At 35.8% G+C, this 14,711-nt stretch overlaps 1 protein-coding gene across 1 annotated transcript; it reads left to right on the top strand.

Annotated features, from left to right (window-relative positions):
* Window positions 1–413: 413 nt before the first annotated feature.
* Window positions 414–13,935, top strand: Idgf4 (Imaginal disc growth factor 4). Its single transcript, XM_069836026.1, has 6 exons — window positions 414–674; window positions 2,816–3,066; window positions 4,316–4,448; window positions 7,456–7,628; window positions 10,371–10,560; window positions 13,354–13,935. Exons 1-6 carry the CDS (start codon window positions 557–559, stop codon window positions 13,800–13,802), a joined length of 1,314 nt encoding a protein of 437 aa, XP_069692127.1. The 5' UTR covers window positions 414–556; the 3' UTR covers window positions 13,803–13,935.
* Window positions 13,936–14,711: the final 776 nt, after the last annotated feature.

Here is a 14,711-nt window from a genome sequence, read left to right as displayed (position 1 = left end):
GAAGGATTTGTCCTGAGAGCAGTCTTCGCAGAAATGCGGTTTATTGGAAATAGTTATTTTGGAACTCAGAAAATGTAGCCTAAATTGTGAAATATAATTTGTATTGTGTATGCAGAGTTATCGATAAATACAATTTCTCTAGTAAGTACTTGAAATTAAGAGCTATCTAGGCTACCTAAGAAAATTTAGAACAAAGTATTTTCTGAGTTCATGAAGCAGTGTTCTTGATATAAACAACAACAGCAATAAAAATAATAATAATAATAATAATAATAATAATAATAATAATAATAATAATAATAATAATAATGTGTGTTAGTGCGCCCTAGTGCCGTCTTACGTGAACACGACAGTAAAGTCTACGAGAAATTGTACCCCTCCTCCGGTTGATTCTGGTAGTTTCCCCTCCCTTCCACTTTTCTACCTACTCTCTCCGAGCCTCCGCAGTTCTAGGCTGACACTTAAATGACCCCAAGACGTGTTTCGCCTTTTCAACCACTACGCAGTCTGCGAGAGGACTCCGATACGTGAACATCTACAATTACGAAGATCCACGATGACACTATTGTGGTTACTGAACATCGCTGTTGTTCTCACAGCAGTGAGTTGGACTGAGAGCGCTCAGCCGGACCGAGTTGTTTGTTACTATGACAGCCGTTCGAGAACAAGAGAAGGTAGGCTAATGTAGCAAAATAGTTACTGCATTGGAATTTTAAAGTAGATAATCAATTCCATCGTTGAAGATAAGCTTTATGGAACACAGTTAACAAACTGTCACTGAATAAAAAGTTGTAAACAGTGGATTATAGAAATCTTCGGTGATGCACACTTGTTTTTCGGGGCCCATTAAGAGATACCCTTCAGCAAACCTATGTATTGGCATTAACCACTAAAGGTTTTTTTCACATCATTAGGCGTGGCTATTCATTTTGAAGTTACATTCTTTATCATCATCATCATCATCATCATCATCATCATCATCATGGCATAGGCCCATCGGCCCATTCCGTCTCCATACCTCCATCGAATTTTAGTTGGTTATTTAACGACGCTGTATCAACTACTAGGTTATTTAGCGTCGATGATATTGGTGATAGCGAGATGATATTTGGCGAGATGAGGCCGAGGATTCTCCATAGATTACCTTGCATTCACATTACGGTTGGGGAAAACCTCGGAAAAAACCCAACCAGGTAATCAGCCCAAGCGGGGATTGAACCCGCGCCCGAACGGAACTTCAGACCGGCAGGCAAGTGTCTTAACCGACTGAGCCACGCCGGTGGGTTTGAAGGAATTTTATCAGATAAGTCTTTGATATACAATATATTAATTATGGTCATTAGGTTAAGGTTTTAATTATTATTGACAATAAGGGCACATGATATATAAAATGAAGGGTACACGGGAAAAACAAACAATGTCACAATGAAGTTAAGGGTGATGTCATTATTTAATTCACTGTATTACTACAAACTTCAGTGTTATTTTTACCAAAAGTGGTAAAGGAGAATTAAGACCACGGATACACTCATCATTTCCGTCATTTCATGTAGAAACATCAATAAATTTTGCAGTAATATACTGAAATAGATCACTATCTCACCTTTAATGGAAATGTGACATTGTTCGTTTTTCCCGTGTACCCTTCAAATAAGAGATTATTACATTGTATTCCAATCATGTATCTGATGATGTCGTTTGGTACGACGAAAACGTTAATACTTAGAATAAATATGTAATATAAAGGTTCACACCTAGCCTATATACCGGTACAAAATGTTAAATCATTGACGGAAAATATCAAATCATTTATTCAATATTGGAAAGCTATCTTCGGAAAGTGCTCTTCCTCCATCCTATCTAGGTGATGCAACATCCATTTACAGTACTTTGATAATCCTTCACTGGTTGATTTAATTCTTCTATTTGAAGTTCATTTTTTCTCATTTCTTCTTTTCTTCTATGTTCAAGTCGTGAAATTCCTGCTCCTGATCGCAGAAACCTCATGTTTCTACGCCGTATAGGAGTAGGTATTGGTAATGCAACTGATTTATACAACTCGCTATAACTTCATATGTATCTTTTCTTATTTTGTTTCCTAAATCTGCTGTGAAAATATCTGAAAGTTACAATTTATAAAACAGTTATATTACCGGTCGTTCTGTATGGTTGTAAAACTTGTACTCTCACTTTGAGAGAGGAACAGAGATTAAGGGTGTTTGAGAATAAGCTGCTTAGGAAAATATTTGGGGCTAAGAGGGATGAAGTTACAGGAGAATGGAGAAAGTTACACAACGCAGAGCTGCACGCATTGTATTCTTCACCTGACATAATTAGGAACATTAAATCCAGACGTCTGAGATGGGCAGGGCATGTAGCACGTATGGGCGAATCCAGAAATGCATATAAAGTGTTAGTTGGGAGGCCGGAGACGTAGATGGGAAGAAGATATTAAAATGGATTTGTGGGAGGTGGGATATGATGGTAGAGACTGGATTAATCTTGCTCAGGATAGGAACCAATGGCGGGCTTATGTGAGGGCAGCAATGAACCTCCGGGTTCCTTAAAAGCCAGTAAGTACCAGTAAGTAAGGATTTTTCAGACAATAATATCACGAAAAAGTTCAGTAATTATTCAAGTACCACAACGAAAGTGGAATAGAAATCCATCATCATTCTTGTTTAGTACTTACGAATGAAGCTAAACAGTAATACATGAGTAATTTAGAGTACCGTACTGGTAATTTAGAAATAAGTGAATTTTCAAAGTCATAAGCCAACAGTTTAATGTTTCAAATTTTGTGTTAACGATGCAGGAACGGGCAAGATGGAGGCACCTGCAGATATCGAGGCTGCTCTCCCTACTTGCACTCACTTGGTGTACGGATATGCTGTCATTGATAGTTCCAACCACAAACTAGTTCCCCTGGACGAGTACCAGGAGCTCGACTCTGGCAAGGGCTACTATCGCACTGTGACATCACTCAAGAAGCGGTATCCAGGACTCAACATCTTGCTGTCCGTGGGTGGGCAGGCTGATCCCGACAAGGAGAAGTACAACGAAGTGGTAAGATACTGCAAACTGTGGTGGTTATCAGCTTGTATTATCTTAAGTTCATTCTACTTGTATCATTTCCCTTTTTCGGTACTTCTTGACAGTGATGAATATGAGAGAGATGGCCTGAGATGAGAAATTTACTTCCAATGGAAATTAAATTCTTACCTAGAAATAATTTTAAAGAACTACAATCAAATATTCATTGTTCCTGATATATAAGTATATTACTCTTTGTACGACTCAATAATCAGATGGATTTCAGTAGGAGCCTTTCAGTACCGGTATGTTCATCCAGAGTAAACCAATTCACAACACACTGCCTCTCTCAATCACAAGAATATTGAAAGAGCGTCAAAGTCTTATTTTAGAACACTATTAATCCAATTTATTCATTACTTAGGCCCTAATAATAATAAGGTGAATCTTTCTTATGTCTCGGCCACTACAGGAACTTGATAAAATACCTTGAAAATGTCTTGGATTTATAGTATTGGTTAATAGAAAGTGGGTTTCAGTGTTGCCAACATAGTAATAATACTACACACCTAATTCAACCTAACCTAACGTTTCTCATAATACTACACACCTAATCAAACCTAACCTAACCTGTCACATAATACACACCTACTCAAACCTAACCTAACCTGTCATATAATACTACATAACTGTAGTAACTCCTCACATTTAGCATCATTTCGTTTTCATGTATTGCCTGCTCTGCCAATCGTGTCGGTTTCCATCTAGTGGAAGTGGATCGTACTAATACTACTACTAATTTGAAGAAGAAATTTTACAAGTTTCGTGATATACTAAATGTGTTAATGTAGTAATAATTCTCTATATATGGCACAATAAGATTTGAAATGTGTTGTGGTTGTGATAAAAGTATTGAAAATTGGTTAATAGCTCCACATTGGCAGTGACAAAAGTGTGCAATATTCGTTCAGTGGCTGGTGGATGCTCTAGATTGACCAAGAATAATAATAATAATAATAATAATAATAATAATAATAAAAATAATAATAATCACAGTAATAATAATAATAATAATAATCACAGTAATAATAATAATAATAATGACAATAATAATGATGATGATGATGATAAACAAAATAACATTTTTAAAGCTATTTTCTCAGAATTTAATTAACTTCTTTCTCACATTCTTTCATTAATGTTACCATTCGAGATCATTGTTTTTCATACGACAGAAATGTTACATGGATATGTTAACAAAATTAATGTCCGTCTTCTTCAGCTTGAGAGCGAGGACAAGAGGAAGGCGTTTGTAAGTTCGGCTAGAACTCTGCTTCGTCAATATGCTTTTGATGGTCTGGATCTTGCCTGGCAGTTTCCTGAAATCCGCGTGAAGAAGGATCGAGGTACATTCGGTGAGTGTCTGTGGATATGACAGACGACTTTGATATTCGTATGAATAACAAAATGTTCACATATTAAGAGGAGAAAAGTTACTGTTCGACCGAGTGGTTATGTCGCACGGTTGGCAAAACGATGGAAGTGAAAGTAACTTACTTTACAGAGATCTTTTCTTAAAATTATTTTAAACTGCTTGTATAATATTACGTAGACTTCTAATTCCGAACAACAAATATTTTCATGAACGAGCCTAAAATTCCAGCCATTAGCCTTTACAGAGAGGCCAGTAGAAACGAGTGGGGGAAATCGAGATGCGACATAGCCACTTGGTCGGACAGTAACTGTAGTGCAACGTGAAGCATACTTCATAAATAAGTTATCTGATTTATTTGATCATTTCTTGTTATGAAATCATTATGCACTTTCTCCAAATCTACTGGCTTTGCAGCCTTCTTGTGGAAATATAGAAGACTCACAGAATTTAATCTCTGCTGTCCCATAGTTGACAAATACATCTTCAATCTCTTAAGATTTGAGAAAGACCTGTGCACTGTTGACATTGACACGGGAATTGTCATCATAGTTTTCAAAAACTTCAACAGTTCTGAAATCAAACTCCTAAGATGAACTTCTTGCTTGAAGTGATTGATAATGTTCTCTATAATATCAACAACTTTTCCTTCACTCCCAAATTATAACTGCCCAGTTTCCAACACGAATTTGAAAGATTCTGTTTCAAATTGTGAAACCAAACAATTGACAATTCTAGCTGACTTAAAGGAATAGACTTCTGTACCTCTGTTCCACTGAATCAAACTGCTCTGGTGAATTGTCTTGAAAATCATCTTATCTTTTGAAAATCTTTCTCCTCTGAGCAATCGAAGTGAATGAACTTTTGCAGGTTTGTTTTCTCTTGCCTTGGCGCAAATTTCTTGCGAACCATTTTCAGAAATGTATGATTATGATCTTTTTCGCAGGTGTACAAATGCTGAAACTGATTATTTCAAAAGAAATTCAATGTAAACATACATATATTCTAATGATATTAACATATGAAAGTTGCGATTGAAGTTAGATTCAACCTTCCAAATGTTGTTTCTACATCCTTCACTATCAACAGAAAAGTTCAAAGTTATTTAATTATTTATGTTTTCCCTGTACCTGTTTCTTCGTGTAGCTTACATGTTTGTAACATATTTACTTGTTATATTTTTACTTGAAGCATATTTACTTTAAAACAGCGTCACGGTGGTCCAGTGGGTAGAGCACTGGACTTATTATCTTGTGGACTTGGGTTCGATACCTGGCATATTTTATAACTAAGTAGTGTCGGCAAGTCCGTAGTTCAAGTAACACAGGCGTTTTCTCCAGGAGCTCTAATTTACCTGTGGCATCCCAATAAATCTCCATCATCATCTCATCTCATCACGGGTGTAGCGTCAGTGAATTGGTATACACAGCTGACTTCATATGAGTGAATGACTAAGAGTCAAGTATCTGCAATTAGTATAAAAAAAATAAAAAGAAAAAAGAAACTTTGAAACAGTAGAATTGTTGTTGTTTAGTCAACTGTCAGGAGAGAGGTTTGAACCTCATAAGTTACACCAACTAGACATCACTCATGAGGCAACTAAAACAGAAGACAACGAGATAGAGTGGCCAGTTCCTTTCCCCGCGCCATTGCATACATCACCAATTAGATACATATTGCACTAATCAGACTTAAAATGTACACAAACAATTGTTCTTTCTCTGACCATATCGTCAAGTGAGATGTACTGCCTGATAATACGTACATATCAGCCAGAACCTCAATCAGAGGTAGACAGTGTTTACAGTTCGTTTGGGAATGCTACACATTTTTGCAGTCAGATCTTAAGATTTTCTAAAATCAGTTGTGGCAATTTCCGCAAGATCTTTAAAAACATTACATACATTGTAAACGGTATTTTTGTTGTGACTTAGCAAATCAGATTATCCTACTCGTTTGCCTTTTTAATTGATGTCCTATATATAACAGATGATTCAGGCTCATCCTCCATAATGTCAAAATAAGCAATAATTAAATTAGCTAAATATTGAGATGGTTGGGACACGTCACAAGGATGGAAACAACAAGGAAAGTGAAGATTGTCTCCAGTAACAACCCAGATGGAACCAGATTAAGAGGAAGACCGAGAACAAGATGGTGGAACTGTGTACGAGTGGATGTGAATAGATTAGGAATAAGGAATTGGAGGGAGTTGGCGATGGATAGAGAAGGATGGAAGAGAGCCATAGAGGAGGTTAAGGCCCACCTGGGCTGTAATACCAAATAAGAAGAAGAAGAAATTAGCTAAATAAAAATGTAAAATAATAAAACAATTAATACAGTAGACACGAATTTAAAGAGAAATGACTCTGTACAATTAACGCAATACCGGTACTGCTTTCAATATGGCTATCTGTAAAAGACTGATGTTTTCGTTATACATATATAGCACCAGCATTTGACACGGCATGACCTATGCTGATTGAAGACGTGCGTGAGCTGGATTAGAGATAACACTCCCATTCGCAACAGCGCACGAAATTTTAAGAATCGCGGGGAAGCAGCAGAGGATATTGCAGTTGACCTTCAGATGCATATTTTGGTGATGGGGAGTATAGTCAGACTTCAGATGCATCAAACAATTGTTCTTCCTCTGACACATATCGTCAAGTGAGATGTACTGCCTGATGATAGATGCACTTATGAGCCAGAACCTCAATCAGAGGATATATATATATATATATATATATATATATATATATATATATATATTTCTCATTTTCTTGTTACTCGTTCATTTATTAGTTTATGGTTTGCAGATGTTTACTTATGTATGGGTACTTATTTCATTTCATTGGATTATATATTGAGGTTAGATTTGTCAGATTTGTCGTAATGAAAACAGAAGCAATATAATATAGGACGTACAAATGGTTGTCGTTACTAGCATCATGTTATAATTCCACTGATTGTTTTTCTTGTACGTGTAGGCTCTCTCTGGCATAGCCTCAAGAAGACAGTTGGCCTTGCACACAGTCACAAGGATGAAAAGGAGGAGGAACATCGCACTGGTTTCACAGCTCTTGTGAAAGACTTGAAGTCTTCTCTGAAGCCCGATGGCCTTCTGTTGACAGCAGCCCTTCTGTCCAACGTTGACCCTGCAGTAAGTACTGAAAACTCAATTCACGTTTATATGTATATGTCAGAGACTCTGAAGATGAGCTCGGAAGGAATGTGTCCTACCGAACTAAAATCTTACTCTTCCTCAACATTATTAGCTTCTTAAAATACGCATCGTACAAATATGATTTATAACTTGACTGTGTTCAATATGGTGCAAGATTTTGTTGTTATTGTGTCATAGATGTAGAAACAGCTACGTATCGGTTCCATCATCGGACGACTGTAGCAGATAGACAAATCAAATTTTCATCAATCACAAAATGACCCTGCTGAGTTGACATATAAGTAACTAGATTTTTTTCTTTCAGTTGACAATAATTAAACAATGGAGTAATAATTTTTTAATTTTTTTTTTTCGTCTGGTACCATTTTCTCAGAAACAATTTGTCAGAAGTCAATGAATATTGTTATACACATTGTTTATTGAAAGTTTGACATTGTAGGTGAAAGTTTTTTGACAAAGTTTTAAGTATTGTTTTTTAAAATTATTAATTAACTTAATACACATTATAATTATGTTAATTAATAAATTAAAAAAACGATAATTAAGAATCTACGTCAAAAAAGCTTTCATCTACATTGCCAAACTACTAATAAACATTGTGTATAAAATTTTCATTAAGTTCTGACGAACAGTTTCTGAGAAAATGGTACCGGTACCAGATGGGGAGGGGGGGAATGTTTCAATTATTGTCAACTGAAAGAAAATAATCCTAGATACTTATTGTAGGTATCAATCAACTCAGCAGGGTCTGTTTTATGATTGGTAAAACTTTAGTTTGTCTATTTGCTGTAGTTCTGGAGAAAATTGAATTTCTTTTGAGGTAAGGTAAAGCATAAGGAATAGCTGGCAAACTCTACCAAATGTCGTTAAGTTCTGTAAGGCCACTCGTTTGTTACATATGCTTTACTTTGTACTTATTAAATAATATTTCCTGTAATATTCGTGAGGATAATCATTCCTTTATTTTTATTTCATGAATTCTAGAGAACCTCTCAATTAATTCTTTGGAAATCTATTTTCAGTTCAAAGTATTAAAACGAATTTCATTGATTTAAGAAGGGTTAGAGGAGATATAAAAGGATGTCTAGATAAGTGTAAGTTACGAGGAAAACAATAGGATTTATAGTTACCGTACCTACAGAGTGTCTCATTGTTGTCCGATACCACCCATTTTGCAACACTGCAGCATTGTTGTTGAACTCACAGGACGTTTAGTTGGTCTTTTATTACAATTTCTGTGACTAGTGCTTACCTAACAGGAGTTACTTAAGAGTTTAAACTCTGTGACCCGTATTGCAGGATCAGTAAAATGTACTGGTACCATGAGTTTGCCTTTTGCCCAGCCATAGGCGGAGAGAGAACCATTTCCTTGGGGGATAAAGCAAAACCATAGAATCCCCATATAATGGGGTTATGGGTGACATCATTTACCTCTTCCCCCCATTATAGCTTGATCATGGTACAATACAGTATATCGAAATATGATCATTTAATAAAGGTATTTTCGAGGGGCATTTTCTTACAGTGTTACATCCATATCCGTGATGTTTTGGACCGAATTGTATAAGGTTTGAATTGTAGATCTACTACAAATTATAATAGGGTATAATTTAAAACAATCCCTCTCTCTTTCTTTCTCGTACAGAAACATGTAACTACATAACAGTGCTAACAGAAACTTTTTTATATTAAGCTTTCCTGAAGATATCAAATGAAATTTAAACTCTAATTATTTTATTTAATCTCGCCTTTAAGTTTACACATTATACCGGGATCACTTTTCTTCTTTCTGCATTGTTGTGCAGTATGTTATTCATATTTCTCCAAGTGGCGGCCTGGACACCTGCAGACTTCTAACACATGAGTACAGGCTGTTACAAAAGAAACATTACAGTGCTTCCAATCCTCAAATGAGGTATAGAAATGCTTATACTGTACATGCAAAAATTTAAAATTAATATTATAGTCCAGACATATGATCTGAAGATACTAATTCGTGAATTTAAGCATAGAAACTTAATCACAAACAAAAGCAAAAATGATCTTTTGAATTCAATATTTTCTAACATTAATAAAAAAGAGAGTTGAAACAAGTTTGGGGGAGCAGTGCACCTCCATGCCTCCCCATAACTCTGCCTATGCCCATTGTTGTAGACTGATTTGCAGGATACTTCTTAAAGACACTGATATGAAACGAAAAGATATAGCCTACTTGTGATCAAACGAATTACTTTTTTCCAACAATATTACGAAACTGTATGGAAAATTCATGTAGAAAGAATGGACATTATAGACGAAAATGAAGATTCCAATTGATAGTTCCGTCTATATATGATATTCCTTTCTGACTATGTATGAAATGTGGGAAATCTTAAAATTAAAGAGAATTCTAGAGTTAATGATCGAAATCTCTATTCTTTCTCCAAGCCAACCCACTTTTATGAAACTGAGGCTACTGTCTGCCATATTTATATCTTGAAAACTTCTGTTCAGTTTCGCAGCAAGTTCAAAGGAATGAAGACAGAGTTTTGGTCAAGTTTCAGGTGTTTCTCTGTTTAAAGTCCCTATCATTGTGGTGTGCACACAGGTCTTATAATTTGATACAAGAGTAGTAATTACTCATCCATGAGAGGTGATTTTTGTCTTGGAGAGGAATCAAAACAAGTTAATAAAACAAAAAGAAATAAAGCTCAAATTTCATATTGAATTCTCCCACAGGCTTACTATGAGGTGGATAAGATTATGCCAAACCTGGACTTCCTCAGTGTGCAGGCATTCAACTACACATCCCCTGAGAGGAAGCCTGATGAGGCAGATTACCCTGCGGCTCTCTACCAGGCCGGTGGTAGGGAACTCAACCATACTGCAGATGGAACTATTCGATGGTTCCTCGAAAAAGGAGCTTCAGGTAGGAATTCTGAATTTTTTTCATTACTATGACAAGAATTTTAGCAGTCTGAATTGTATTATTTAATTCTTTTGTTGTGATTATTTTACATTATTATTTCTGACATTGCGTGTGAATAATATACACACACACACACACACACAGACATATCAATCTTCTTAATGTATCCAGCTGTTTGCTGACAACATAAAGTCCACTATAGTCCACTGTAGTCTATTCAGTTGTTGTTTTTCACGAGAAATGAAGGGTATTTTGATCGGTGTTCATTATAGATGCCTGTTGCCAGTAGCCAGAGTTGGGGTGTAGTCAATATATACTGCAGGGCTGTGTCTTCTGCAACTAGTACTGATGATTTTAATTTACTTTTTTTGTGGTTTATGGATGGACAGTATAGAAGAATGTGTTCCAGATCTTCATCATGATTATTACGCCACAGACAAGTAGGATTATCAGAAATATGTGAAATCGGTGTAGGTACAATTGAGTGACAATGTGACTTGTCCGGGCTCTTGTTAAAAATGTTTGAACATGTCTGGGCAAGTTTTTATACATTTCCAGATCATTTGGTTTCTTTTGTACAGATTGTAAAATTTTTTCTTTGTCAGAAGAGACCCAATTGTAGATCCATAGGTTTGTAAAATGAGACTTTACTGAAGCAAAAGCACTGGATAGAGATATCACTTGAAGAGGTCTTGGTTGCAAATATGTTGCCTGTTTTGCAATATTATCGACTTTCTCGTTTCCAGGCATACCACAATGACTAGGTATCCATTGAAATGTTATTTCCTTTTGGAGGTTTTTTAGTTTACTTAGTTGTTTCTGAATTGGAATAATTCTATGTGCATATAGGTTTGGTACATATTTAGTTATATTAAATATAGCTCTGTTTGAGTCGGTAAGTATGCAAATAGATTTTTCAGGAATTTATGCCAAGAATTGTACTAAAGTAGTTATTTGGAACACCAAAAGTCACACCATCCAACCAATCAGAGCCAAGTTTAATATTGAAAAGAACACACAGACATATCACTCAAACACACACAGACAGATCACTCACACACACACACACACACACACACACACATACAGATCACACACACACACACACACACATACAGATCACACACACACACACAGATCACACAACTCACAGATCATACATATACACACACTCACAGATAGATCACTAACACACACAGGCACAGATATATAAAACTATTAACATGAGGTCGAAAATGTTCTTTCATCAGGTTAATAGTAAGCTCTATCTACTCTTCTTACGAGGAGTACATTTGGCATATTATCTCCTTGAGGATATACCATTAAGCTTACATGTAAGAAGACAAACGTAATTTATGAACGAAGAAACCATACCACACCTCACCTCTCCCATGAAATAAAAGTTCATTTCAATGAACAGCATCCTCAGCAATTGATAGGACGGGATTGCATAGTGCTATGGTTATGGAGATTCCATAGGGTCAATACTTCAGAAACAATTCATACAAATTATCCATTAATAATAATAATAATAATAATAATAATAATAATATTTATTTGTCAGAAACCAGTGTACAAGCCTGGATATGACATCGTCAGGTTCGATAATATACACACGCACACATACACTCACACATGCACAAACAAACTTAACACAAATAAATATAGACAAGTAAACGAATAATTATAAGCAAATAAACATACATAGTCAAATAAACACTGAGAAATAAACAAAACAAACACTGAGAGATAAACAGAGTATGCTGTAGGTTAACACATTTATATAAGGACAAAAGGTATAATTAAAATACAAAGAGACAAATTAAAATATAAAGAAAGGGTTACATTTCTAAAATACAATATTTACATCACACTCCATGAATTCATTCACTGAATAGAAAGGTCTGTTCAGCAATCATCTATGTATGCAGGAATTAAACCTATTTATTGGTAACTTTCTCGCCTCCAGTGGTAACTTATTAAATATATTTATGCCATTAAAAAAGCAGGTTAACTGAATGGACCCATATATATATATATATATATATATATATATATATATACTAATGATTCTCTCTCACACGAGGTTGAAGGAGCTGGTGCATGTGAAACTTGTCAATTCTTCTCATTTTACAAGAAAGTAGGTGAACACACCACTGCATTCATATGGAGAAATATTTAATCATAATTAGGATACTGCTACTTTTCAATATGCCAACTTTTAAGTCCTACTGGCAGGAGGAGGAATATTTATTTTTCTTTTTCTGCTCCTCTTTATTCTGCGCACCCTTCTCCATTTTACTTTTTTTTCCCCTGGTAATAATGGATTATGATTTCGATTTTCAGGCTGCAGATTCTTTACATCCAGTTATTTTTCTCCTTATGTTTCATTTCCAAGTGGACATGTAAGAATATTCTTGCTTGTATTAATTTTTTAAGTTATCCCTGCTATATATTCTTTACACTTTGTTTGGAGTGCGTTTCTTTCCTCCAAGATTGTCATCTGCTCATAATAATATATTTGTGTGTTTCTATCACTTTCTGTGCCTGGTTAAATCCTGAAATAGGATTATAAAAGTTTATTTGTGCTGGCATTTTTCCCTTTCCATCTTGTGACCTCAGAATCCCAGCATTTCCCTCCACCCTATCAATTTAGGCTTTGTTATTGTGAACTTTTCATAGACAATCCACCTCCCTTTGAACTCACAACAATTCAACTGCTGAGAATATTGTGTTCATGTAAGAAAGTTTTGCATTGTTTATTTTCTTAGTTTTATCTTGGATTAATTTTAGCCAGCAAGCTAATCCTTGGAATCAGCAGCTTTGGTCAGTCCTGGAAGTTGAATGGTGACAGCAAGATTTCTGGAGTTCCTCCAATTGGAGCCGAGGGTCCAGGCGAGGCAGGTCCTCAGACAAAGACCCCAGGTCTGCTCTCATACCCAGAAGTGTGCAGTTTGCTTCCTAACCCCAATAGCAAGTCCTCCACTGCACCCCACCTCCTGCGTCGTGTCAGCGACCCCTCCCACAAACTCGGCTCATATGCATTCCGCCTGCCTGACTCCAGTGCTGAAGGCTTGTGGGTCGCTTATGAAGACCCCGACACTGCCGGCTACAAGGGGGCGTATGTTAAGAACAAGGGTCTTGGTGGCATTGCTCTTTGGGATCTCTCACTTGACGACTTCAGAGGCTTGTGTTCAGGAGAGAGGTTCCCCATTCTTAAGGCAGCAAAGAACCATCTGTAGTTCTGAGTCTGAAACGCAAGTGGAAAGTTAAATGGCTGTGTAGATGGACTAGTTCCATTAACTGTCTTTCCTGATTGTATTACGTTTGATAAAAATTAAATTTTCTGTAAAAATAAATAAAATATTAAGAATATTTTTACATAATTTCTTATTCCTTCCCTCTCATTAAAACAAGCTCTCCCTTCTAATGGTCTTATATTCTAACCACTTCCATTTTCTCCTGTTTATTCATATGTCCATTCCAAGACGTCTGTTACAAAGATGCTTATCCTCTAATAGTTCTAAGTTCATTTGATGTCTTCAAAATGAATGATTATATGAAACAAAAGCTGCAAATTAGTTCCTACACGATTTTTATTGTACTGCTTCCTTTGTCCTTTAACCTCAAACAGTTTCCCACTCTTAATTCTTTTCCTTCGCCTTTACTCTTGTCTTCATCTCTCTGAACTTCAAGTCTTCATCTCTCTTATCCCAAAGTCTAAAGATTTTATTACAGGTCTTCATTCAACCTTAGGGGTTTGAGTGTATGAACTTTAATTGTAATGAAAGTTTGCCTTACATTTTTATTTTTTCGAAATAACTTATTACAGTGAAATTATGCATTGGCCTATGTGAAATCTTTTCATTGAGCTCAAAGTTAAAATAACTTGCATAGTAGAGATTTTTACACTTTACTACAAAAATTAGAAGTAAAAATTTATAATTGATGTGATGTGACACAACTGTATTCAACCCATGAACTGCCTACTGTATGCACTCCTCCAAAGAAAGTTCCACCTCCTTCCCTCAATATATGGTATAATATAATGCATAATACATAACTGCCATTTCTTGGTAATTCTATTGCTTTCTCATTGACCTAGTTTAGTGGCTCAATAAATGAGCCGTTCAGAGCAGAAATGGTATAAG

The sequence above is a fragment of the Periplaneta americana genome, chromosome 9, assembly GCF_040183065.1.
Source record: "Periplaneta americana isolate PAMFEO1 chromosome 9, P.americana_PAMFEO1_priV1, whole genome shotgun sequence".
Taxonomy (NCBI): Eukaryota; Metazoa; Arthropoda; class Insecta; order Blattodea; family Blattidae; genus Periplaneta; species Periplaneta americana.
This window is presented reverse-complemented; position numbering and strand designations above follow the sequence as displayed.

Bases quoted from the DNA above. Each gene is read 5' to 3' on its own strand.
- Idgf4 (XM_069836026.1), top strand. From the start codon at position 557: ATGACACTATTGTGGTTACTGAACATCGCTGTTGTTCTCACAGCAGTG. The intron at 3,067-4,315 runs GTAAGATACTGC...CGTCTTCTTCAG, and splicing joins AGGAGAAGTACAACGAAGTG to CTTGAGAGCGAGGACAAGAG. The intron at 4,449-7,455 runs GTGAGTGTCTGT...TTGTACGTGTAG, and splicing joins GAAGGATCGAGGTACATTCG to GCTCTCTCTGGCATAGCCTC.